We start from the raw sequence: 26,639 nt of genomic DNA on the forward strand, positions 1-26,639 counted from the left end.
CAGTAGCATTATTGCAGTTTTGACAATTGCAGTTCTCTGTGTGTGCGTGTCCTTATGTGCATAAATGTCTGTTTTAAAGGACTGTGTTGCTAAGCTACACTCTTAGAATGCTGGATGTATGAATTCTCTACACACACATGCCTGCACATGTACACACTCCTGCTGTCCTAATTACTATTTGCAGCAAAATGGTCACTGATGCCGGTGGCCAAACCACGGAGGCAGAGGGTGCCACTTTGCTTCAGGGGGTTGATGAGTTGCCATGGATGCGGGTCACTTTCCAAAGGGGGCAGGCAGCCCATAGATCTTGCAGCTGGATTCTTACAGCACTGGTTACAGTGCTAGACAAGTTGGACTAGCTCTGTGAGCAGCATGGCTTTGTCTTGCAGGGCTCCAACCTGTGCTGGAAGAAGCGGCAGTCAGGCAAGGAGTCAGCCCCCCCCCAACCTGTGAGAAGAGAGTTTTGAATCCTTTGCATTTATGAGGACTGAGAGTTGGGATGAGCTGAGTTTCTAATAGAGGAATGTGTTTTGCACTCTCATTTATGTACAGTTATCATTATTCCCTGCTACAGGTCCTCATCCAAATTGTACACTATTTACACAAGGATCATGATTCTCTGCTGAGAATAAATTGCATAAAGTAATACAAGATACAGTATTAACATGTACTAATGTTGTTTGAAGTTGAGTTTGTATACTTCCTTCTAAGTAGGGCATTCAAATTTTCCAATTCTTTGGCCAGAGAGGGATGTGCTGCAAAGAGAAGTAAGAAAGGAGCAGAGATTAGGAGAAACAGCTGGGGAATCTAACTGAGGCCCAGAAATAAGTAAAGTTGCATCTTTTTTCTTGTTATTTGTGAAGATATGTGAAATCATTTTTTTATATTGCACTCATATTTGTACAAAAATGCATAACTTTACGAATTTACTGTAAAATTCCATTTTTATTTCTGCTACCTGAATATGAGCAAATATTCCAGTATTTATTTTTAATTAATACTCTTAACAAGGTTGGGTTAGTGATTATATAACATCTTACTATGATGAAACTTGCATTAAAATATACTCTTGCTGGTGGGAAAAGCAGTTGGAGTTTCTGGATTCCCTGAGATGCTTGTGTTTTTTAACAAAACTACAATCTGAAATGAATATGCAACACAATCTTTTACAGGTTTGGCTAGGCCACTGAGTTTGGTGGATTTATTCCTGTCTCACTAAATTGGGGTGTGAAAAGTGGGAAGCCACAGCAGTGACTACCAATGGGAAACACTCAGCCTTCTATTTATGACGGATTTTGTCAATCAATGTGTCTGCTATGACTGTATTTTTCTCAAACTTTGGACTCCCTTTTGCAGCTTAAACATATTCAAAAGTCCTGTGACAAAAGTTTGTCTTGTAAAAGTTCATTTTAGATTCCCTTAGAAATTCAAATTCTCAGCCATGGTAAAGGTTTTCTCAGCTCTTTCTACAGACTGGAAAATGTCCATTTTCTGCTTTGAATTATAAGATACTTATCAAATTCTTGAGCTGAATCCTGCTTTGATTCCATTAACTCACAAAAATTGTTTTACTCTGGGATACACCTCCACACACTCTTCTCATAGCCAAAGTAAAATTTAGCACCCTCAGAGAGAGAATTTTAAAATGCCTACTTTAATTTGTCTCCTTCCCTGACTCCTCAGAATCAGAGGCTGACTGGCTGGCTGGATCCTGGAACCAATTGTTCTTTATGGTTTGGTTTTGTACATCAGATTTTAAAATGCATATTTACTCGGAAGAAACCCCTGCATTGATCCATGCTCACAGTAATATGTGCACAAGGTTTCTACAATATAATTTTAGGGGAGTGGACATTTGAAGGCAGGAAGGTACTTCGAAAAAAATATGTTCTGCTTTTTCAAAAAAGTATGTTAAAATGTTCATTTTCCCCAATTTTACAATAGTTCTCAACTTAGAATAGTTTAATGACAATTCAAAGTTACAATACCACTGAAAAAAGTGGCTTAAGACCATTTTTCATTTACAACAATTGCAGCATCCCTGTCGTAATGTGATTGAAATTCAGATGCTTGACAACTGACTTATATTAATGACAGTTGCAGATGTCCTGGGGTCATGTGATCACCTTTTGTGATTTTCTGACAAGCAAAGTCAAAGGGAAGCCAGCTTCACTTAACAATCGTGTTACTAACTTAACAACAGCAATGATTCACTTAACAAATATGGCAGGAAAGATTGTAAAATGGGGCAAAATTGACTTAACAAGTGTTTCACTTAGCAACAGAAATTTGGGGCTCAGTTGTGGTTATGTCGAAAAAACTACCTGTATTGTATGTCACCATATATATTTTTTTTAAAAAAACTAATGGACATTATTTTTTTATTCTCTTATAGATGCCATATCCTCCTTGAGTTAGAACAACCTTATATTTTACACGAGCTACTTGACGAGGTAAGGTGACTTTGCTAAACCTGAGCATCTGGACTCCAAAAGAGGAGATAGTAAGATAGTTTTCATATAGAATATCAAAGTTATTGCTTGACCTTAAAGCAACTATTCTCAAACTCTGGGTTAGGACCTTTGAGGGAAGGAGAAGAATGTCACAATCAGTTTGGAGTCACAGTTTTTTTAAAAGCTGAACAGGTGTTTAGAGGCACAATGTCAGTTCCGTCAAAAATGTTCTGTGGTCTTTGCTACTAATTTTCATGTCAAAGGCCAAAGCAGACAAAGCAATACTGTAACCACATACTCCTTTGATATTTAGATTAAAATATAATCATTAAAAATAAGCCATGGTATTTATTTCCTGCCTTAGCTTAATCCTAGGGAAGTAATTCTTGAGAGAGCACACATATTCACTTATCGTTTTAGGGGGTTCCAAACGCAAACCAGTTTGAACACACCTGCCTTAAAATATGATGTTATGAGTGTTTGGAAATATCAGAAAAAAATCCTGTAGGGAAGAGTTATATTTGCCTAAAATAGAATACAACCTCTTCTAGGGTTTTTATTCTTGGATGTACATACAGAGGGGTTTTGGAGGTCCCCCCCCCTTATAGATCTTCTTCTTCCTTGCAGAAGTATCAAGGCCTAATTGCTATGGCTGGTGGAAAGCAGGAGCTTAAAAGAAGCTTAACCATTATACCTTGTTTTGTGTTTGTGGAGGTAAGAAAACCAAGGAATTTGACCAATAAGTTCTCTCCCCCCCCCTCTCTCTCTCTCTCACACACACACTCTCTCACTCTCTCACTCTCACTCTCCAGTTCAGTTTAGGGTTATAAGAATAGTAGTGGGATACAGAATTAGCATTTGGCTGGGATAGTCTTTTCAAACTTGGAACTAAAAGACATTTTGCTAGGTTTCCTGGAAGCTGCTCAGCAGAACAAGAAGCAAAGTTGCCCAATGCTATACTACAAAAAAAGCTGCTTGGGTAATTCACAGCATTGCTTGTATGCAGGGCTTTTTTTCCCCATAGAATGCTCAGAACGGTGTTCCGGCACCTTTTTTTGCACAAAAAAAAGCTTTTGCACAAGCTGTGCTACTCCCTCTATTGGCTTTCAAAAGCCTATTGGCTTTCGAAAGCCAATAGGAATTGCTGCTGAGCGTGCCAAAAGACCCAGCCGACAAACATTGCACAGGGAAGTTGTCTGCAGCGAAGGCGAGTTGGCAGGAACTTTGCATCCCTCCCTGCTGCCCAACTACACCATCTCAACTAGGTAAGTAAGAGAGGACAAGGAGTGGGAGGTGGGTTCTGCGGAGTCCATGTGCACTCCTTCCTTGTGCTCATCCATGTCAGCCAGGCTGGTGGCCTACCCGGTGTTGGACCTGCACCACCGTCACCTCGCCCTGCACGCCTAAGTGGCCACCCTGCAGTGCCTGGCCCACACCGCCTCCACTGCCCGCACCGCACAGCCCCGCCATGTAGAGCGGGCCCCGCTGCTCCCACAGCACCAGCTGCGCCGGCTCCGGCTCCAGGAGGCAGTCCGCCGCCAACACCCCTCACACCCGTGATCGCAGCAGTGCCGCCTCCCCCTCTCCTGCGCCTGCCAAGATGAGAGTTCTGGCACTTTTTTTTTTAGAAAAAAGCACTGCTTGTATGGATCTTGTTATATGGGCCAGCCCTGCTCTTCTTGGTAGATGTCTAGGCTTCAGTACTCCATATTCCACATATGGAGGTCATTGTGGGCAGTAAGGCCAGCACTAACAGATTAGGATTAGAAAAATCTGTGTCATTGTGAGAGGGCAGTATACTGGAAACTCTAAATGCTTCAGACCATCTAATCATCTGTCTGTTTGCAGTCCATATCTCATAGCTTTTACTAGTGTGTCCCTCCTTTCCTTTAGTGGCCTAGTCCTAGAACCCTTCAGCTCTGTAATATGTAAGGATATTCAAGAACTTAGTCTACTATTCTAGGATTAAATCTACTTACAAACAAGGGTACAAATCTGAATACCATCCCATGAAAACCAGGGAAATTTTCCCAAATTTTTTGTGTAAGTTTTTATTAAACTTAGAAAGGTCCTCAAATATTCATTAAAGGCTAGCCATTTGGAAAATGCATCTACTTATATGGATTTTTAGAAATTTTCATGATATATTTTTAAAAATGAAGAAATGGGACAGGTGGCAATTATTTATAAATGCAAAATAGTTTTATTTCCATCTCATGAAGAGCATTCACATGCTTCCTATAAAGTGGATGGACAGAAGAAAACAGACATACATCTGAAACCTCTCCCCTGTCAAATTGAAGCCTACATTCAGCTCACTTCCTCTGGGCTCAGTTGCCTGAGAGTTGGCCTTGCATCATTTATGAGCTATGAATTGCAAAAAGGGAAATGTCTGGGAAAAGTGGCAACCAGGAGTGGAGAGACATAGGGGAGGAATACAACAGCCTTATTTTGGCCCAGGAAGCTGGGTTCCTCTCTTATTCCTCAGCCTGCATCTGAGTAAGAAAAGAAAGAGGCATAGAAGTTTGCATGCAGTAACGGGCAGGTGGCAATCCCCTTTGATTCCAGGGATCTGAAAAATCTTGCCTCCCATTCTGCTAGTGGTGCCTGATGTCCCATCCTGTTCTTTTTCCAGCTGGGGATCATGGCTGGCACAGTGGTGCTGGCTTACCACTTTGAGTATTCAGACACTTTTCCGGTGCACTTTCAAGGATTCTTCTGCTATGACAATACTTTGGCCAAACCCTATCCTGGGCCAGAGGACAGTAGCCAAGCACCTCCAGTCCTGGTCTACTCTCTTGTTACTGCTGTCCCCACCGTCACGGTAAGAGATCCATGAGGGATTTGGGAGGAGAGAGAACCTCTTAAGAGGAAGGGCCGGTAAATCGATCTTGGGATACTTTGGCAATGATGACAGATAGACACAGCCTCCTTTGTGATAGTATTAATTTCCTTGGGATTAAGAGCACAAAGAAACTGGTTGCTAGAAGGAAGAAGTATGAGGGCATCCAGGGATATTTGAAGCTGTGTTGGGAAATGGAGTGAAGATGAATTTGAGGGCTCGCAAGACACGCCCATTACAATCATACAATATAATACATTCACATATTTTGTCGGCTCGGATGCATTCATAGGCATTGCCTCTCATATAGGTATTTTCAGAATGACCTATGTACCAGCCCAGATTTGTTTCTGTAATGTTTTCATTGTTACACTTTTACCTGGCTTTTCCTCCAAATTGCTCAGGAGAAAGGACATAATTCTCTCCCCCATTTAGTCTCATAAAAGACAAAGTATTAGGGCAGTGTTAATTCAGATAATTCAGCATATAGTTGAACATAGGTCTCTCCCATCCAACATCTTCACCAGTACAATGTGCAACATAACTACTTTTTATTCCCCACCATTCTTTTCCTGTGTGGAAAAAAATAACCAGAAACTCCAATAAGAATGTTTGAGCCCAACTTCACAAAACAGACCCTATTGCATTTCAGCTGTTATTACTCGTCAAGCTTGCCCAAGCTAGGTCTCTAGGAAAGAAAGACCCTCGACTTGATTTGATTGAATTGATAGGTTCTTTTACTAAGGATTAGTGGTTGCAGTGAAAGTAGGCTAGTGCAAAGCATTACAAAGTTTCCCCTTCTCCCTGGCCCCCCCTCCGTGACTGGTCCGTCATCATTCAATGGTGTGCTGTATAGGTGTTTGGGAAACCGCTTGGATATTTGGTGCCACTTGGTGCAATTTGCATTCCTGTTCCAGGCTGAGTGGCCTTGAAGACTGGAACAGGCTGATTCTCACACCTCTGGCTCAGTGGTGGGATTCAGCCAGTTTGCACCAGTTCGGCCGAACAGGTAGCTAATTTTTTGTTGCCTAGGCCCAGAATGGACTTCCGGAAGTGGCATCCACACAGAGAACTGGTTGTTCACATATTTGAATCCCACCACTGCTCTGGCTTCTGACAAACTTGTCACACACACACACACACACATACACCCTTTGGATCTTCTCTATCCTCTACATGCTAATTGCCTGTTTCCTCCCCATTCCCTGCCCAAAACAATTTTTGGCATAATGCCAGCACAACACTAAGCTGAAGATGGCAGATCTGACAGGAGCACTCTCTATTTTTTTAATGAGGCCCTCAATTCATTGCTTTGCTTCCCTAGATGACTTACTCCATTGAATGGACTTTTCTCTATTGCACCTTTCTCTGTCCTTTGCATGAGCCCTGCTCGCTTTGACAGCCCTCTCTACACAGTGGGCATTGGTATGCTACTTTTATTTCATTAACATTGGAAATACCTTAGTGACCAAAGAGAAAGTGGAAATAAAATTATGATTTGCTTTGAACTAAACTCCCACTGATGTAGTCCTATCATGCTCTGAACTGCTACAGATCCTATCTACAGCAGAATTATGTTTTCACCAAAAGTCATGTAAAAAAAACCATGTATTTATATTCTGATCTGTGAGGATGCTTTTCAATCTGTTTTGCCAGCACTTCCCAAATCTAGATTACAGAACTCATCTACTGATGTAGGGAAATAAGTGTCTGTTTATCCTCATGGAAATGCATACTACATTTATCCCTCGGCTTGGGCTGGCCTCTCTTGGACCTTTGGAAATAATGTCACTTAGCCTCCCATGCTAAGACTTAGTAGTACTTCACTTACGAGAGGAAACATAAGGAATCTTGAAGAAATCCTCCAGCCCTTTTGCAAAGGCCTTGGACAGGTTTGTCCTCTCAGAGCTTTCTTTAAACAACTGCTGTTAACGAGAAAGTACAATTTTCTTTCTGCTTCTTTCTCTCTCTCACTCCAGATACTTATTGGAGAATTGGCCGCCTTCTTCTTTCAACCCACAAGGCATAAGGAGAAAACCATCATCTCGGGCGAGTGCTGTTATTTCAATCCTCTTTTGCGCCGCACGATCCGCTTCCTGGGTAAGAGAAGAATGCCCCTCCCACCTAGACCCAGCTGAGTCCCCAGGCTCTGCCCCCCCTTCCTCATTCCTGTCCTTTTCCTTTTATAGGTGTCTATTCCTTCGGCCTCTTCACTACCACCATCTTTGCCAATGCAGGCCAAGTGGTGACCGGCAACCAGACTCCACATTTCCTGTCCGTGTGCCAACCAAACTACACAGTGCTGGGTTGTCAACCACCCCCAGGCACCATTTACGTCACAGACAAGGCAGCCTGCACTGGCAATCCTCTCCTGGTCACTGCTGCCTGCAAGGCGTTTCCCTCCAAGGACGCTGCCCTGAGTGCCTATGCGGTGGCATACACTGTGGTATGAAGGGGCAGCTAGATGACAGGACAGACAGAAAGATGGAGGGAGGGAAGAGGGGGCAGTTTTGAGCTTCTTCCAGTAATTTAGCACCCAATTCCCTTCCCATGCCCTGCCTCAACTTCCATTTGTATCAGACTGAGTTTGACAATACACCCAGGCACAGAAGGGGGGTCAGGGTTTGGGAATGGACTGTTTCATTGAGAAGTCTGGAGTGCCCTCTGGTGGGCACAGTACAAAAGTGTGAAAGAAACATTCACAGGATCTTTTCACCCAGGACAGAATTGGGGGAACTATCTTTTGTGACAAAGCTCTGGCTGCTCTGAGCAAAAAATATGCTTGGCATTGGCACCTCAGGAAAAAGGATCAGTTTTGACTTCACTGTGATCATTTCTCATTGTTGTTGTTAGTTGCGAAGTCGTGTCCAACCCATTGCAACCCCATAGACAACGTTCCTCCAGGCCTTCCTGTCCATTACCATCTTCTGGAGTCCATTTAGGCTCACACCTACTGCTTCAGTGACTCCATCCAGCCACCTCATTCTCTGTCATCCCTTTCTTCTCTTGCCCTCAACCTTTCCCAGCATTAGGCTCTTCTCCAGTGAGTCCTTCCTTCTCATTAGGTGGACAAAGTATTTGAGTTTCAACTTCAGGATCTGGCCTTCTAAAGAGCAGTCAGGGTTGATCTCCTCTAGGACTGACCGGTTTGATCACCTTGCAGTCCAAGGGACTTGCAGGAGTCTTCTCCAGCACCATAGTTCAAAGGCCTCAATTCTTTGGCGCTCAGCCTTTCTTATGGTCCAACTTTCACAGCCATACATTGCAACTTGGAGGACCATAGCCTTGACTATACACACTTTTGTTGGCAAGGTGATGTCTCTGCTTTTTAGTGTGCTGTCTAGATTTGCCATGGCTTTCCTCCCCAGGAGCAAGCGTCTTTTAATTTCTTGGCTGCAGTCCCCAAGAAATTGGCTTCATTAGAAGGCAGTAAAACCAAATAGGTCCCTTGATGCTATACTGGGAAAAACCTAGCTTTTCTCTAAGCCAGCTGAGTTCTTGTCTTTTGGCTCTTTGCTTCTCTGACACTGACTGGGTGCTGCATGCCATTGACAGAACAGGAATTTTTAGAATCTGAAACACTGGACTAATGCAATAAATGCATTGTCTACAACAACAACAAAGAATGCTTGGTGTATGCCGCTGAAGGTTATTTGAAAAAAAAAGACATTCTAGCTAGACCAGGGGTAGGTAACCTTGGCTCTTTTATGACTCACGGACTTCAACTCCCAGAATTCCTGAGTCAGCTATGCTGACTCAGGAATTCTGGGAGTTGAAGTCCATGAGTCATAAAAGTGCCGAGGTTGCCTACCCCTGACTAGACAATGATTTAATGCTATGAAATGCAATAGTTCTAGAAAGCTGGATGCAGGGCTTGTTTAGCAGTGTTTAGATGCAGTATTTAGATACCGTAACACATCGGTATCTGCAGTTGAATATGAGTACAGCATCTGCAAATCTATTTTAAGCAACTGATGCAGGTGGTAGAACTGGCACTGAACTTTTTTTTCCCCACAGTTTCTTGGAGTAGTTATTTACCTTGGTTGTAATGCTTAATTACCACATCCATTTTTAAGAATACCTGTTTCCTTGTGGTTTATTTCCATGCTTTTTCTCTATGCAGTAAAGAAAAGGAAAAAGCAAGGAAATAGCTGACTTTCTCATTTGCTCTTGCCTTGGCTGATGCAGCCATAAGGGAAGCAAGTGGTTTGTGAAGCCTGCTCTTCTGGGAGCTGCTTTCTTCCCAAACTATACTTTCCCTTACTTTTTGTTGTCGGATCCAATGGAAGAGAAAGAAATATGGAAAAATGCTGAGTGGGAGAACCAGGTTCAACAGTGACCAGAACCTGCCATTAGGAGGGTGAAACAGATTGTAGTTTCTGTTCCCCAAAGAATTGAATCTCCTATCATTAATACTCACTTTTTTCCCTTAGGGAAGTCTGGGATACTTTTCTTCCTGTCGTAGAGGTTGTGCCTCTTTCTTAGAAACTATTGATGACTGCTTTTTTATAGGTGTCTGCATATTTTCTTCCAGGGGGAGACTAAAAGCGATTGTTCAATTCCAGAGGGGTTTCACTGGAGTGGGCTAGGGTAGATAGCAGGGGTTTTGCTCTTGGTTGTTGTTTTCTTCTAAAAATGACATGTTTTCATTGCTCTTGCTCTTTAGGTTCATATGGACTCATTTTTACGGAAGCTGTTTGTTCTCTATTACCGTGTTTCCCTGAAAATAAGACCTGGTCTTATTTTTTTACCTCCTAAAGAGGCACCAGGTCTTATTTTGGGGGGATGTCTTTTCCACAGTCTCACCTCTTGGCGGCAGCACCAACAGCCCCGCCCAGCCAGCCCACTTCTTCTTTGGCCACTAGCTGCCACTCGTGCGCATTGTCTCCAGCCTCCATTTCGCTGTCAGGGGCCTTCAGGAAATGCCTCTGCAGCCAAGAACTGAGCTCCGGATTGATGTGTGCAGTGGCCCCCTCGGCCTCCAGTGGGCGCTTGCACTCGTCAATCCAGAGTTCAGTTCTCAGCTGCAGAGGCCTTTCCAGAAGGCCTTTGACAGCAAAATGGAGACTGGGGGACACCATGCGGGTCAGTTCGGAGTTCTATTCTCAGCTGCAGAGGTATTTTCTGAGGGCCTCTGATGGCAAAATGGAGGCCGGGGTGATGCACGTGCAAGCAGTGGCAAGTGGCAGCAGAAGAAGTGGGCCGACAAGGCAGGTGTCGATTCATGGGAGGCCTGGCTGCAACAGTAAGCGGGTGCACACCATGTGAGGTAGTTCCACCCCCCACCCTAGCTTGATTTTTAAGCATGTGCCTCACCCCAAAACGGGGTTATTTTGGGGGTAGGGCTTATATTAGGCCCACCCCAAAAAGTCAAGGTAGGTCTTATTTTTGGGGTAGGTCTTATTTTCAGGAAAACACGTTATGTTCAGTTTAGGTGTATTGGTTTTCTTCCTTTTCTTCATATATGGAGTCATTTTTTTAGAAGCTCTTTGCTCCCTATTGTGTTTAATTTTGGTGTAGGTTGGGGATTCTTGCTTTGTTCGTTGAGTTTCAGAGTGGTAGGAGTTGTTTCTAGACCCTTTTTCTTCTAGTAACTCATATAATTTACATTTGATATAGTTTGGGATTTCTGTGGGCATAAGCTTAAATATAATGACATTTTGAAAGTCACTATAATGTCAGTCTCTATTTCCATGATTTTTTGTTAAAAAATTAAAAATTTCTAAAAATTAATATTTTCCCTGTTATGAAGTGTCAATTTACAATATTTTATAAACGTTCTTGACCCTTTGTTCTCTGTCTTGAAAAATTCATCACTATCTTCCTTTTTAAGTCTCTTTTTCCATGATTTTTTAAAAAAATTTTCTAGATTAAGAATTTAAAAATTTCTAAAGAATTAAAATAAGTAAACACTTTTTAATTGTTTAGTTGAAAAAAGAAATTGAAAAATTAAAAAAAAATGAAAAGAATTTGATAAAAAAATTGAAAAATAAATTTAAAATTGACAAAGATTTAAAAATTGAAAATGGAATTTAAAATTAAATTAAAAAGAAATTTAATAGTTGAAAAAAGATTGAAAAATTGAAAAAGGAAATTGAAAATTAAAAGAGAAATTTGAAAATTTGAAACAAGAATTTGTTTTTAATGAAACTTCAGAAATGTTAAAAATGTAAGGATTTACAAAAGCTCTTGGCCCTTATGAAGTGTTATACATTTCTTTTTGTTGGAAATATCAGGCTTTTTTCTAGGAGATGCTTAGCTCTTAACCCTGTACACCCTGTCTTGAAAGTTTATCCCTTTCCTCTCTGTCCACAAGTGTTATGTACTTATCCTTTTCCTCCCTGCCTTCTTGCCCTTCGGTTGCCTGGCCACTGCTGGGGTTTTCAGGTACAATGTGCTGATCTGGGTGCTCTGCTTCACTTAGCCACTGCTCATTTGCTCCATCACGCTGCTCATTTGCTCTGCCATGCTACTCTCAGTCAGTGCTGTAGGCACTCCAGCCTTCTGTCATACTTAGCTCTGCATGCCAATGCTCAGTTGATCTTCCACACTGCTCTCAGCCGCTGCTAGTCCGCTGCTGCTTTCAGCCATTGCTCTGAGCATCTGCTCCTTTGCTACTTAGCTTTGCACAGTTGCTGCTCAGGGTTTAGTGTGCTGCTCTCAGTCACTGGTCTGCTGCCACCTAGCTCCATTTTGCCGCTGTTCAGTGACCTAAGTTTGCACCTCACGGCCTCTGCTCAGCTGCTGGGCTGGATTGCTGGGTCACCTCTTCGTCTCTCAGCTGGGCTGCTGCGCTGTCTCTCTGACTCTCAGATGGCTCACTGGGCTACCTCTCAGCTAGGATGCTGGGTTGCCTTACAGCTGGGTCACCTCTCAGTTGAGCTGCCTCACAGCTAGGTCTTCAAAAGTAGTTTGCCTCCTTCAAAACTTCAAAAGTAGTTTGCCTTTGCCTCCTTCCTAAGGCTAAGGAAGAGGGATTGAACCAAGCTCACCCAGCTGACATCATGCTTCAGGCAGAACTAGAACTTACAGTCTCCCAGTTTTTATCCTGATGCTTTAACCACTATGCCAGATTGGGTAGTCTTCTATCTGCCTTTTCCCCCTTATTTTAAAAAGAGTTGTTCCTTGGTTATATATGCATGGATATGTTGTCCAATATCTTGAGCAATTTTTGAGGAAGATGAAAGGCATCTCAGGTAACTCTCCTTTGCTGTTCTTCCCTTCCCACAGATGTATGTCACACTGGTTTTTCAGCTGAAGGGCTCCCGCTTGGCCAAGCCATCCCTGTGTCTGGCACTCCTGGGCCCAGCATTTTTGGTGGGTGTGGTGCGTGTGGCCGAGTACCGGAACCATTGGTCTGATGTGCTGGCTGGGTTCCTCACCGGCGGGGCCATTGCCATCTTTCTGGTAAGTGTTTTGTGTTTGGGGACTGCTTGACTCTCTTCGAGGGAGGATATTGGCTGGTAGGGAAAAGGGCAGGGCTTCCTTCTTAGGATTTAGCCACCATCAGGAGTATTCTGGGAAGAAGAAGCAGTTCCATTCATCATTGCACATATAGTGGCAATGCTGTAGGAGCTTCTTTACTAGGTTTTGCAGGGTAGAGCCCCCTTTTTAAATAGTGTATGTTATCAGGCAGTTTCTAAAACTATTCCAGCATTAAAGGGTTAAAACAAAGGTAAGATAAGGATCTTGGGGAGCACCTTACCTTATTGTATTAGTTAGTGATGTGTTGATGACTGTGCTATGGTTTTCCCAAATGCAGATATGAATGAGGCCATTTCTTATTTGATTGAAGCTATCTCGAGTGGCATGGCTCTTTTTTCCAAATATCTCTTTGTCCATGCTCTCCTGCTCTTCCTCCTCTGTGGAAGAAAAAACACATACTCTCTATCTGTTCCTTAAGAGATGGGATGGGAACTGACAACTGTGCATTCTTTAAAGCATACTTGCACTCTGTCACACAGCCCTTATTCAAAGATTGTACTGTAGACATTTTCTGTGGTGTATATATTTTGCAAATAATTTTCTCTAATTTTCTTTATATTTGTAAGCAATTTTCTTTATATACATTTGTGCATGGGCTTTAAAAATTTATTTACAGAGAATAGCATAATACAGTTTGGAGAAGTAGCTATTCTGGGTTGGAGTAACAGAGAAATGTAAATTAGCTTGGTTCCTATTAAAACACAAAATAGCTTTCTACCCCCTTTTCTATGGCTGAGAGGTTCAAGCAGTCACTTTCCTCTGCTCAGATGGACATCCTGCCCCCATTCCTTTTTGCATTTCAATAAAAAGGCAGCTCATGGTTTCTCTATCATGCCCAGCTTATGCTTCCATGCCGGTGAATACCAAAGTGAGCCCTGCCCTAACGGCTCATGCTCAAAACAAGACAAATGGGTCAATGATGAAGAAAAATTAGGGCTTGATCAAGAAGCAGCTGGCAATCGGAATGGAAAAGGAAGAATAAGCGACTATGTTAATGGCTTTATCAGTTGCAAAGCTCTGTTGAATGTTTCTTCTGATACAAAGCACTATGTTGGCAGAAAACAGGAAAAGGGCCCTTTAATGCTGCTCTTCTTCTCTTTGTTGAACAGGTGACGTGTGTGGTCAACAATTTCCAAAGCCCCATATCCTCAGCCAAGAAAGTTTCTCCACCTGAAAATCTACCCAGTATCCCAGTCTTGGGGTTGCCCTGTGTTGACAGTTCCCTTGACAAATTAAGTGTGGCTCAAGTAAGAGATATTCCTGATGCACCCCTGCATGCTTCTTCCCCTTCTTCAGTTTTCTCTTTAACCTAAAGCACCTACCCACATACACGCATGCACAGTTAGCACCATATTTGAGGATGCAATAGGCAAAATGCGTTTTAGTGGGCTTCGTTTACCTCTCCAGTGGGTTCACGTGCAATATCTGGGACAACAAGAGAACAGGTTGGTCCGGCTGCCATTTAATTCTCTTCTCCTGAGAATTCCTATTTTCAAACATATGAGGAATTTAAACTGGAGATTTAATCTGTTAGGACTTGTGCCAGGCAGGGCAATCATGAACAGAAAGCTCAACTAAGATGCCTGCATCTGGCATTGGGACTGATCCTCTCCCAGCCCACCTTCTTCTCTTCAGACACCAGAATCTTGTTTCCTCACTTACAAAGATATAACACACAAAGCATTAGTATCACTGGATTTGCTTTCTCTCTGTGCAGGGGCTGAATTTGACAATTTTGCAGAATAGTTTTATAATAAAAGTGAGGTAAGGCTGAACGTAGATAGGAGATTTATCAGTTTGAAAAGACTCCCTTTAATATAAGTGAGGAATATTTCTAAATCCTGAGCACAAGCACTCCTGGGTAACAAAGTAAAAGTCTCAACAAGCAAAATAGGATATGAGGAGAGAATAGGGAGATCCTGGTTAATGCTCATGTGGGAACAGAAGACTCACTAAGACACACTAAAGTATTATTCCACTGTATGTGATGAAGGACAAAGCTGCTTAACGCTGTTCTTCCAGCCACCAGGGAGAGGATTGTCAGCCAAGCTCTTATGGGAGCTTCTCCATCCCTAGCTAGGAGATTTCTAGTAAACCCCACATACTATGGCTCAAGTAGTATTTAGTACCATAGTGTTATTGTACTAAATAATCGAGGAACCAGAATGAAGGGTAATTTTAGTAGCTTCTGGCATCTCTTATAGAGAACATAATCTTAGGTGAAAACACAATAGTAAGAAGAAATCAATGAAGCAAAACTTGCTCATGGAAAGGGTTGCTGGTAAGCACTAGGTTTGAAGGGAGCATTGCCATCTAGGCTCACTTGTTTGAGTTAAGCGGCTGTACAAATTGAATTAAACAAACAAACGTGAAGCTGTTCCAGATTAGGCATCAGAAGGGAGGGAGCAGACAGGGAACTCAAAGGGGGAAAAGCTAGAAAGGCAGGTGGCTCATGTTTGGATGCCCATCATAAGTTGCTAATGAAAACCAGGTGTTGCTGTCATGTCACTGCACAGATCTCTGGGGAAAGACTGAGTAGCCATTGTTCCACTGCGATTGGATCACTGTTTTATCACAGGGACATATCTAAAGCTTGATGAATCTCACCATTCACAGATAAATGCCAACAGTCACACAGGAGGCTAGTCCTCTGTTTTATGAGCTTTAAAGTGGACAATCACATTAAGGATTATAAGCTTTTAAACACCAAGTCCTGTGAATGAACAAAAATATGATTGTGTAATTTCTTTTTGTACAAGGCTCCCACTTAATCTTTCAGAGAAACTTTTGATTTCTACCTTACTATCCAGAAGAACTCTTGTAATTTCTTTGCTCAGGTGAATTCTAATCATCTGCCCTTATGTGGCATCTTAGGCTTTTTACTTTTTCCATTCAGCTGCTCCTAAGTTCTGCCCTCCCCATTTTTTGTGTGTATGCCTTTGAGTCAGCCTTTTGATTCCTAACAACTGCCTAGACAACGAATTACAGTTTTCATGCCAAGGTTTTCAGAAGTGGTTTGCTATTGCCTCTTCCTAGAGCTGAGAGAGAAAGAGTGACTAGCCCAAGATCACCCAGCTGGCCTTGTGCCTCAGGCAGGAGTAGAACTCTTAGTCACCTGGTTTCTAGCCTGATGACTTAACCACAACACCAGATTGGCTCTCTTGAGCTTCGTCCTTAGAATGTTTTTTCTACTGATATCTAGCAAGAGTTTCCCTCTTTTAAAAACATTCTAGCCTATTTTTTTTAAAAAAATCCTTTGTTGTATAAATCATAAAATTATAGAGGCTTTAGAAATACTTGGCTCAGTGCAAGATTCAGTAGGATATCTCTGACCGTGACCTCTGTTAGAAGACCTCTGTTTTCATCCTGCTCCTCATCTCAAGGCAAGAGAATTTTTAAACTGCGGAGTTAGTGCTGAAATTGATGCATAGAAGGAGTTGTTACCAGGCAAGTAAGGGAATGAGTGCAGGAAGAAAACAGTCTTTGGGCCCAGGTATTTTGTATATTTTCTGCTGAAAACAGTTAAGCAGAATGAAAGAACATGAAGGATCAAAAGAGCAGATGCAGCAGTAGGGAGAGTCAATTTCTGACGGAAGGAAGAGAAAGAAAAGGCTGGGATGACCAAGATCCTATTAGCACAAAATACTGTGGAGAGATGCTCAGACTAGCCCTTCACACTAGGTTGTTCTTTAATTATCTCCCAAACTATTTCCTCCACATGTTGCTTTTCCCTGTCATAGATGTTTAAGCCTCTGATCAGGCAACCAATTTCTGTTAGCACTTTTAGGTTCAATCAGTGATAACTTTATGAAAATCGTATGGAGCTTTCAGAATCAGTGTAGACTGATAGATCCTTTTCCTATAACAAATTCTGTGTGTGTGTGTGTGTGTGTGTGTGTGTGTGTGCACGCGTGTGTGTGTATAAAATGATGAACTAATATACAAGGAAGCTTTATGAAGCCTTTTAACATGCAAGTTCTTGCTCTGTTATCTCTGAAAGCTCGGTTCTCCCCAACTGCAAATATTCCAATGCTCTAACATTTCTCCCTAAAGAAAACAAGTTCTCAACTTATTTCTGTCCTCTTTCCAATTGGGTGTGAATAGTAAATATCTAATGATATTAATCTCTGTCTCATTCTCTCCCATTTAACCATGCCTTCCCCCTCTACTGCCCTGCCCTGGTGCTGCTCCCTTGGGTGGGGAGGGTTTGCAGCAGGTGAGGGACACCCCAGAAGAACCAGAATTTTCTACACTACTTTCAAGAGGTCTGGAAAGGCAGCTAGCACGATCTCTACACTTGGCAGCACCTGGCAGCGCAGCAATGGCCCATCCCTATGAGTAAGTGCCTTTTCCCAGAACTGTCTAACTTGACCCCTTGCTTAATCTCAGGGGAGACTCAGGGGAGACTAAGTTGGCACAGAGGGTTGGCATAGGCAATAACTATCAGAGAAAAGAAAGGAGAAGGAAAGGATACTTCAAATTGACATATGGTTGAACATCGGAGGCAGGCAAAAAGTCACGGTGCAGAAGAATTGGATCAGATATCCTGATGTTCAAGCAGAAACTTTGGGAGTTTCAGATATCAACTCCATTTAAATATAAGAAGGGAAATGGAGGGTGGTATAGAGTATTCAAGATCAAATAGAAATGTTTCACCTGGAAAAAGCATGACCTTTTTGAATTCATACTAGCCACGCTACAGGTAAATAGCATTACCCAGTATTACTGTAGTGATATGCTCTGACACATTTTTTCACCACAGTGCGACTGGATGATGTTATATATTGCTGGTGTCCTTCAGATATTTAGGGCAACTATTGCTGCTGTGTGCTTAGAGCCTTTGGAGAACATATATGCTTTATATGTGGAAGGTCCTGCATAGGACTAGACAAACGTTTTAATGAAATAGCAGGGAAATATTTATGGGACATGCTTATAGTACTTTCCTTTTCTTGGGGTGTATTTTAAATAGGAAAGAGTTAGGTGCATAACAAAGCTAGTTACAATGAAAAATGAAAATGAGATGAATAAAAATTGTCCCCTGAAGTAGTATAATATAAAAGTTTTCTCTGCAGAGTTATTGCTCATTTAAGTTGTCCCAGCCTCTTTGATACAATAAGAAAATATTGTGCCTTGTTAGAAGCAATGATTCCTGGTCTTCCTGATACTGTAATTGAGCCAAATTGCAACTTGACATGTCCCAAAAGTCCTTAGATAGTTTCCAGTTTATGCCTGGTACTACAGTATTTCATTTAATGCATTTTTTTGCTGTACGAGTATTGGTTCCAGAAATACAAATCCATCAGAGACCTGCTTGGATAGCAATGTATTGTCCTCTGCTCTTAATTTTACTGTGCTCTTATTCTGTGATTATTAATTCATTTTAGAGTTTATCATTTTGTGTTACTGTTTTACCTCTGGTATGAACTGTCAGAGAGTTTTGCCAATTGGGCAAAACAGAAATGAAGTTTGTAGTTATAAATAAAATGTTAAAATGTTAATGAAGGAGGAGGCACTCTTCCCTGAGAAAATGCATACAGCAAGAAATCAGGCAACATTTCATATATTCTGTGATTCTATACAGTCCACTTGGCACCACTTAACTCTCATTCCCCAGATTGGAGATGTCTTCTTGCTCTGGCCACATCATCCTTTCCCTTTAACCCTTTAAGGCAGAGGGGACACCATAAAAGCAGGAGTGCCAGTCATTCTTCAGCATTTGGTTTAAGCACTGAAAATCTACACAGAAGAAAAAGCAGTGCAGGAGATCAACCTCTCTTTCTCTCCACTCACCCACCCACTCCACTGCCAGAAGGTCCCCCTCTCTCTGCTCAACCACCAGCCTGAAAAAAGTACATTTCATAGCCCACCAATGGCTGATTGGACCCTTGTAAACAGGCACACATTTCATAGGAATCCACTGGTTTTAATGTACTTGTGTGACTAGTTCTCTGCAAAATATCCTAGCTATTGCTACTAGGTATGGAGGTTCTGAGATGATAATGACTTGTGCCTGCTGGGAAAATTTGCACTGACAGCTTAATTTCCACATTTAGGTTGCAGTCCTGTGCACATTTTCAGGGGCATAAGTCCCACTGAACAAAATGGAACTTGCTTCTGAATAAACACACATAGGATTGCGATGTAAGTCTTTGCTTTCTGTGTTGCTGTGCTGTTCTGCTCACTGGTTTTGTTTACACCAGGATATACTTTTCCACTGTTCAAGTCTTTTTTTAAGTGAGATATATAGTTAAGTGGTGTAAGAAGAGACAAGGAAATCCTCTCTTGAACCCGATAATTCAAACTCATCAGCAAAAAGCCTTGCCCATGCAATGAAAAGTTAAATGCCTTGGCTTACAGTCACGAGTACTAGAGATCTGCTCTTTTAAAACACACACATAGAACCATAAACATAAAAAGAGAATATTTTAAAGACTGGTGATGTTTGATTTTGCCTAAGAAGTTAAAGATGGAAAGAGGTGACAGTTGGCTTTCTCCTGTTTGCTGGGACTCAGCTGGAGGCTTTGCTGAAGAATTCTAAAGCTTGAGTTCGGATACTCTGTGAATTTAATTTTGATCTGCAGAGTTTGTTCCTGTTTTTAAAGTCCATTCTGACTTATTCACTCCCTTCTCCCTTCCCTTTCTCTATTCCAGAATCACAGAGCTGTGTTCACAGAGGCCACCTGATGCTCAACTATGTCTCTTTCCCTCTACCCCAGATGTTGTCATTCCATCCCGGTCGGTTACCAGTGATGTCTGACCTAAGGAAGCATTCCTGATATTCCTGCAGTGGAGCTAGATCTTTGGGGGGGGGACCTCTAGCCTCATACTCTCCATTTCCCAACCTCTTTCTTGGACTTTCCCAGAATCAGGTTTGTTAGTTGTCATAACATAGTTCTGGTTCTATGATGTGAGTGTGCAGCATAGATTGGGGAGGGACAAATAAGGGTAAAAATAAAACCCCATCACTTTTTCAGTTGGTCTGATGCCATTCACCAGTTCTGTTATTAACTGAGCATCTTCCCTAGGAATGAGCTCTTGGGATTTTGATCACAGCTTGCTTTGCCAAGATTCTTTTATGAATTTGGAATCCTTGAAATCCGTCAGATAAGGATCTTTCCTTTACTGCTGATTCTTTAAGAAAAAAAAAGTTAGATGCCATTTCCAAAAAAAATGCTCCATCTTGGGAAATAACCCATACACTGTGAGCTGAAGAAGGCACATTTGACCAAGAGAGGTGGTTTTAATGGTGGGAATTTTAATAAGAGAAGTTTAAAATTAAATTTGCAAATTAAGGACTTGAATAGTCAGAAAAATGACTAATTAATCATTATGGTAGCTAATATTATATTTGAAGACCAGAAATCAAGCAAATAGGACATAACTCAAAATCTTAGGGTTTTCTTTTATAGGCAGTTTTGACACTTTCTGATTGAGCTATAATCAATAAACCTTGTCATACAAGTAAATAAGAATCTGGTCTCAAGGTATGGCCTTTGATGGAGAAGAACGTTCAGCTAACATTGGAAGGATCTTGGTCCAAGGCTTTGAGGAGACATGTCATTAGAAAGGCTCCATGCTCAGCTTCATATGTTCATTTCATAGGAAAGGTTGGCTGAAGAAAAATAAACTAAACATGATCCACAGCACTTTCTTCTGAGCTTAGGCATCAGAAACAAGCAATAACATTCCAGCTCAAATACATCCTTCCTAGAGACAATTGTTGTTGCTTTCCAGGCTGTTATTTCTGGAGGTTAATGTGAAAACATTTTAAACAAAGTTTCATCAGTTCTGAGCCTTGATCATTTGCTCCCAGTAGACACACCCTAGTAGTTGAATGTGGAGCCATTTGCATGCTGGGGGTGGGGGGTGGGTGGGTTTCAGCAGAGCTGAGTCCCTATTCCATTGTTGTCTTAGGGATATATTTTCATTGCAAAAGAAATAGATGTCAATCTTATTCCTCTGTAGTTACTTCCAATGAATAAAGATTTTCAAAACTACGTTTCCCAACATATAGGAACATGTAGGAAGCCATGACTTATTGCTAACTTTGTTCTAGTTTAAATTCACAATGTGGATTCCTCACAATTACAGCTTCACTTTCTTGACTCACCCACCATATTCAATAACAGTTGTTGCAGCTGCTTGGCAGATGGTGATTATTCCACACTGTTCTGCCCAAGGGGATGATGATACCTCCCATGTCCTCCAAAGAACAATTGGAGATCCCTTATATTTCCAATACTCCATCAGTGAGATCCAACTATGTTGAGGATTATTCTCATTTTAAATATGGGAATTGTAGTCTAAGACATCTGAAGGATTCCAGATTAGGAAAGGTTGTCTTTTTCTCACTTTCCCTGCTACTCTTCCCAGTGCTGATAATTGTTATTGTCTCTGCTACACAGTTGCTGGTCAGCTGCATGGCACCTTCTGGGTGTAGCACGGGGATGGGTGGGCAGTTGCTTGGAAAAAATTGGCAGAATACACTGTCACCGTTGTGCTCAGTGAAGGATTTCCCACATCTTTCCAAAATCTATTTTAATAAAGTTCTGTTTTACCAATCTGACTTGCTTGACAGTGTCCTTCATTTGAGTTCTAGTAAATGGCAAAAAGCAAAATGAAGAAATATTAATGTGAAATCAGATAAAAGCATCTAATCCCAAAAGAGACCATTTTATTTTCAGGCTAAGTGATATAATAAATGAGATCTACTAAGCATATTATTTTTTTTACGCACAGCTATGGAATTAGTTCCAAATCCTTGTATAGCTATGAGTTTCCTAGATAGTCACAGGCAAGTTTCTTTCTCAGTGTATCTGTTCTCATGGTGACCTAAAAACACGCTGTCTTCAGGGCTGGCTGCAGGTTTGAGAGATGTCTAATTAAAGTGTCCATAAGAACATCAACAGCATCCTGAATTGGAAGCCCTGGCATATCTAGTCTGTTCTCACAGTAGCCAACCACTACACAGGAAGCCTACTAATCTCTGAGCAGATGGGTTTCAGAGGAAGCCACTGCCATCAAGGCTAATAGCTACTGATCCTCATGACTTCCATGAATTGATCCAATCCTATTTTGAAGCCAGCCAAGGCAGTAGCCATCACCACCTCTTGTAGTCCCTCAAGACAGAACCCCCTGCAACAAACCAAAATTTCTGCTTTGTCCCCACATCTCTACCAACAACACCATTACAGACCCCACTGAGAACACAGTACACATACAAGATAATGCCTATATAGGTAGTTCTCCATCAATGATGGCCATCACTAAGCAAAGTGGTTATAAAGTGTGACATTATTGACTGCACCATTTAGCAACAGCAATTCCTGCTTGCCATAGTTAAATGAATCACTGTAGGTCCTTAAGCAAGAATATAATGCAGTCACCATTTGTAACCTTCTACCAGCTTCCCCACTGATTTTGCTTACTTGTTAAGACCCTCTCTAGCCATGGCTGTGTTCAATCTCTTAGCAAGGACATAGCTGCGTGATTTTGTCCAGGACTGGAAACTAAGCAAGGTTGGCCTGAAGATGTACTTGGATGAGAGAGTCACAGAGAACTCCAATACACAGTTAGGATTAGGGAGGCAAACAACTCCCGGAAGAAGGGGGCAATAGCAGACCATTTTCATGCTGTTATCAGAGAAACAGTCTTAAGATGTCCATATTTATTTATTTATTTAATAAATTTATATGGCCACCCAACTCATACACAACTATGGGTAGCTAACAATTAAAATAAGAACAAACTGAAAAACAGCTAGCGTTAAAACATAAGAGCATAAAATAGCAGCTGAGAATAAACTAAAACACCATACAATCAATATGAACAGACAACAAGCTCACCCATACTATCAGGGCTCCAGGCTTGACGCAAAGCCAAGTTTTTAATGCCTTATGAAAGGCCAGCAAGGTCAGAGCAAGTCTCATCTTGGGGGTGGGGGTGGGGGAAATGAAATTCCAAAGGCAGGTGCTGTAGCAGCAATATATAGATAGTGCCAGGAGTCTGCTGAATTGTTGCCAGTATAGGCGTGTCACTGATCTGGGTATGTGCAGACCTCAGAAATGGTGTGTGTGTGTGTGTGTGTGTATACACATGCGTATATGCGCATACAACCATGAAGATTTTTGTAATAGTCACATTCCTTTATTACAAGTGATTATATGCTGCTTAATCAAATGAAACTAAGTGGCTTATAAAAGCTATATAACAACAACACTTCAAACATCAAAAAATACATATACATCATAATACATTCTAGGAATAATAAACAAAATAAGCAGCACCCACACTGTAATGATATGTGGAAATGACTTTGGAATTCAGGAAGAAGAGCTGCAGACTAGGTTATGAACAGATAAAAGGCAGCTGAGCCCACAGGAAGAATGGGGGAGTGACAAATGTCTCAGAAGGGACCCTCCCTAGTTTCTTGGACTGTCAACATGAGGGGGAAGAGAAGTACTTTCAAACTTGCAAGTTTCTGTTAATGTAGCCTTACAATAAAGTTAGAGTTAGTATTTCTGGGTGTGCTACTTGTCTGGACTACTTGCAAAACATTCAGATCTCAGGTGCATACTCACTGCTTGTTCCATCCCAAAATGCCCACTTATAAGCCTACTCAGACTTGTTTAGGTTTCTGAATGTTAACAAGGATGCTGACCTCCACCTAGACAACTTCATAGTTTGTTATCAGCTCCTTGAATTGTATCCAGAAACAAACCAGCAACTACTTCAGCTCCTGAAGTAATGGTATTATATGACAATATTGGGACATTCCTGTTACTATCCATATAATTGTGTTTTGTACCAACTGAAGTTTCCAAGTAATCTTCAAGGACAGACCCCTGTAGAGCAAGTTACAGCAATTTAATCTAGAAGTCACAAGAGGAACAGCTTTAATGGGTGCTCCAGTCAAAACTGAGCAAATGTTCATCAGGTCACAGCTTCTACCTCCTGACTCAGAAAGAGTCCAGAAGAATCTGAGTTAATGGGTACCTCAAAGTTCTGTTTTGGAGCCAGTACTCTTTAACATCTTCATAAATGATCTAGATGAGGGGATGGAAGGGGAGCTCATCAAATTTGCAGATGACACCAAGCTGGGAGGAATTGCTAGCACTTTGGAAGATAAGCTCAAGATTCAGAAGTATCTTGACAAACTAGAGAAATGGGCCTTATCCCATAAAATGCCGTTCCATGGTGAGAAAAGTAAAGTCTTGCACTTAGGCAGGAAAAACCGAACACATAGGCACAACTACAGGCAGTATCTGGCTCAACATTAAGATCTGTAAGTGGGATGTTAGTGTCCTAGTAGGTCACCACTTAAGTATGAGCCAGCAGTGTGCTGAAGCTGCCAAAAAGGCCAATGCAATGTTAGACTGCATCAACAAGAGGGATAGTGTCACGATCATGAGAAGTGATAGTATTGCTCATCTAGAGTTCACTAGTGAGGCCAACTTTGAATACTGAATCTATTGGTCGCCATGATTCAAAAAGGATGCTGAAGCCCTAGAAAGAGTACAGTGAAGAGCAGCAAAGATGATAATGGGTCTGGAGGCTAAACCATATGAAGAACAATTGAGGGAACTGGATCCCCTGAGAAGATGGGCGATTAATAAGTTTGATAGATAGATGATAGATGATAAATGATAGCTAGCTAGCTAGATATAGATGATAGCTAGTATTGTGTAGTGGGTCCGACGCAAGGAAGAGACGCCAGCCGGAGTGTGAGTTCAGCTCTTTATTGGAGGGGAATAGCGGACTGGGGAATGAGGGTTACCTGGCCTCCTTAAATACCTAGCCAGGTAAGCGGACAGCCAATGGGGTTGGCCCTAGGTTTCCCGCCGAAACTGGGTTTCCCGCCAAAACCATTCAGGCCAACGCCCCCTGGTGGCTGTTGCTATGCAGGTGCCTGCATACATAACACCCTTCCCCCCTTAGAGAAGAACCACATAACAATGAACAACTTGCAACTAACTATAACTATATACACTGTGTGTCAATGATAAAAAAACAATGCAACTGTGTAAGGGTCATTTGCACACATAGTCCGCCAGGTAGGCAGGTGTCCTGTGGGGCCGGGTGGACCGTCTGGGTGTGGCCTGGCCCTGGGCTTGGACGGCTGGTTCCTGAGGCCTCTGTGCTGGGTTGAACAGAACTGGGTTCAGGAGGCCCTCCTCCTCTGGCTCCTGCCCCGTGTTGTTTCCGGTTGGGCTGGTCTCTCCTGGGGTGTGGCTCTCTGGTTGGGCTCTTCCTCTGAGCTGGTCGATGTGTCGCCTTATGTGTCTGTCCCCCTCCACCCCCACGATGTAGGAGAGGGGTCCAGTTATTTCAACCACTGTTCCTGGAACCCATGGGTGCCCTGCCCCATAGTTCCTTGCCCAGACCAGGTCCCCCACGTTGAGGACTCTGTGTGCTGGTGATGATGACGATGAAGATGATGATGATGGTGGTGGTGGTGACCTAACCGTCTCGGCTGCTACCCGGTCTGGGTGTAAACAGTCCAGCTTGGTGATGAGGTGCCGTCCCCATTGCAGTTCTGCTGGGCTCTTCCCGGTAGCAACGCATGGTGTAGTGTGCTGGGCGAGTAGGAATTTGGCCAGTCTGTGGTGCCAGTCCCCGCTAATGATGTGCCGGAGTGCGTCTTTGGTCGTCCTTACCATCCGTTCGGCTTGCCCGTTGGTCGATGGATGGAAAGGCGCGGAGGTGGCGTGCCTAATCCAGTTCGCCTTCAAGAATGCCTGGAAATCAGTAGCAGTAAACTGAGGCCCATTGTCAGACACAATTACGTCGGGGAGGCCGTGTGTGGCAAAGAGAGCTCTGAGCACCTGGATTGTCCTCCCCGAGGTCATGTTGGGCACTGGGACTACCTCCAACCACTTGGAGTGGCTGTCCACCACTACTAAGAATAGCTGGCCCTGGAATGGCCCTGCATAGTCAATGTGGATGCGGGACCAGGGTGTGTGTGTGGCCTCCCACCTGCGCACGGGTGCGTGTGGCATTTCCGGTCTGGATCTCTGGCACGTGTAACAGGCCTTGACCCATTCCTCAATGTTCTTGTCCAGCCCTGGCCACCAGAGGTAGCTTCTGGCCAGGGCCTTCATCCTAATCACCCCCGGGTGTCCCTCGTGTAAGGAGTCCAATACCCTGCCCCGTACTGCGGTGGGAATGATGACTCTGCTTCCCCAGAGGAGGCAGCCCCTGTGTGTGGAGCTCTCGTTGTGCCTGGTGAAATAGGCCTGGAACTCAGGTCCCGGGGACTTGTCCTGCCACCCTGTGCAAACCCAGGAATGTACCCTGCTCATGATGTTGTCTGTGGCTGTGTGGCTGGCAATGTCCTTGGCATGAAGTGGGCACTCTGGCAGCTTCTGCAGTGCTAGGATCTGTGTGGCTGGGGCCGGGTCTGGATCAGGGGTGTCTATGGGTAGCCTACTTAGACTGTCTGCGTGGCTCATCTCCTTCCCTGGCTTATGCACCAGCTTGCAATTGTAGGCTGCAAGGAAGATGGACCACTGGAGCATTCTGGAGGACAGGATTTGTGGGGTCTGCCTGTCCATTGTGAACAGGCCCAGGAGTGGTTTGTGGTCTGTGTAGACAGTGAACTCCCTGCCATACAGATAATCGTGGAATTTTTTGATACCTGCCACGATTGCCAGGGCTTCTCTGTCAATTTGGGCATAGTTTCTTTCTGCTCCAGACAGCGTCCTGGAATAATAGGCTATGGGGATTTGCACCCCATTGGGCTCAAGGTGGCTGAGTACTGCGCCCACACCGTAAGGGGATGCATCGCATGCGATGCAAATGTGCTTGGACTTGATGAAATGGGTTACTGTGGACTTATCCGACAGTAGTGCTTTCAA

The 26,639-nt window shown here is 42.8% G+C and overlaps 1 protein-coding gene across 1 annotated transcript; it reads left to right on the top strand.

Moving 5' to 3' along the window:
* Positions 1–2,354: 2,354 nt before the first annotated feature.
* On the top strand, positions 2,355–20,637 carry PLPPR2 (phospholipid phosphatase related 2). The gene is made up of 9 exons (XM_081316660.1): positions 2,355–2,453; positions 3,081–3,167; positions 5,089–5,277; positions 7,275–7,395; positions 7,485–7,741; positions 12,526–12,702; positions 13,890–14,027; positions 16,997–17,118; positions 19,435–20,637. The coding sequence occupies exons 1-9, from the start codon at positions 2,367–2,369 to the stop codon at positions 19,538–19,540; spliced, it is 1,284 nt and encodes a 427-aa protein (XP_081172786.1). The 5' UTR covers positions 2,355–2,366; the 3' UTR covers positions 19,541–20,637.
* Positions 20,638–26,639: the final 6,002 nt, after the last annotated feature.

Source organism: Vipera berus (genome assembly GCF_964194415.1).
Source record: "Vipera berus genome assembly, chromosome: 2".
Taxonomy (NCBI): domain Eukaryota; kingdom Metazoa; phylum Chordata; class Lepidosauria; order Squamata; family Viperidae; genus Vipera; species Vipera berus.

Bases quoted from the DNA above. Each gene is read 5' to 3' on its own strand.
- PLPPR2 (XM_081316660.1), top strand. From the start codon at position 2,367: ATGGACATTATTTTTTTATTCTCTTATAGATGCCATATCCTCCTTGAG. The intron at 7,396-7,484 runs GTAAGAGAAGAA...TTCCTTTTATAG, and splicing joins CCGCACGATCCGCTTCCTGG to GTGTCTATTCCTTCGGCCTC. The intron at 12,703-13,889 runs GTAAGTGTTTTG...TTTGTTGAACAG, and splicing joins GGGCCATTGCCATCTTTCTG to GTGACGTGTGTGGTCAACAA.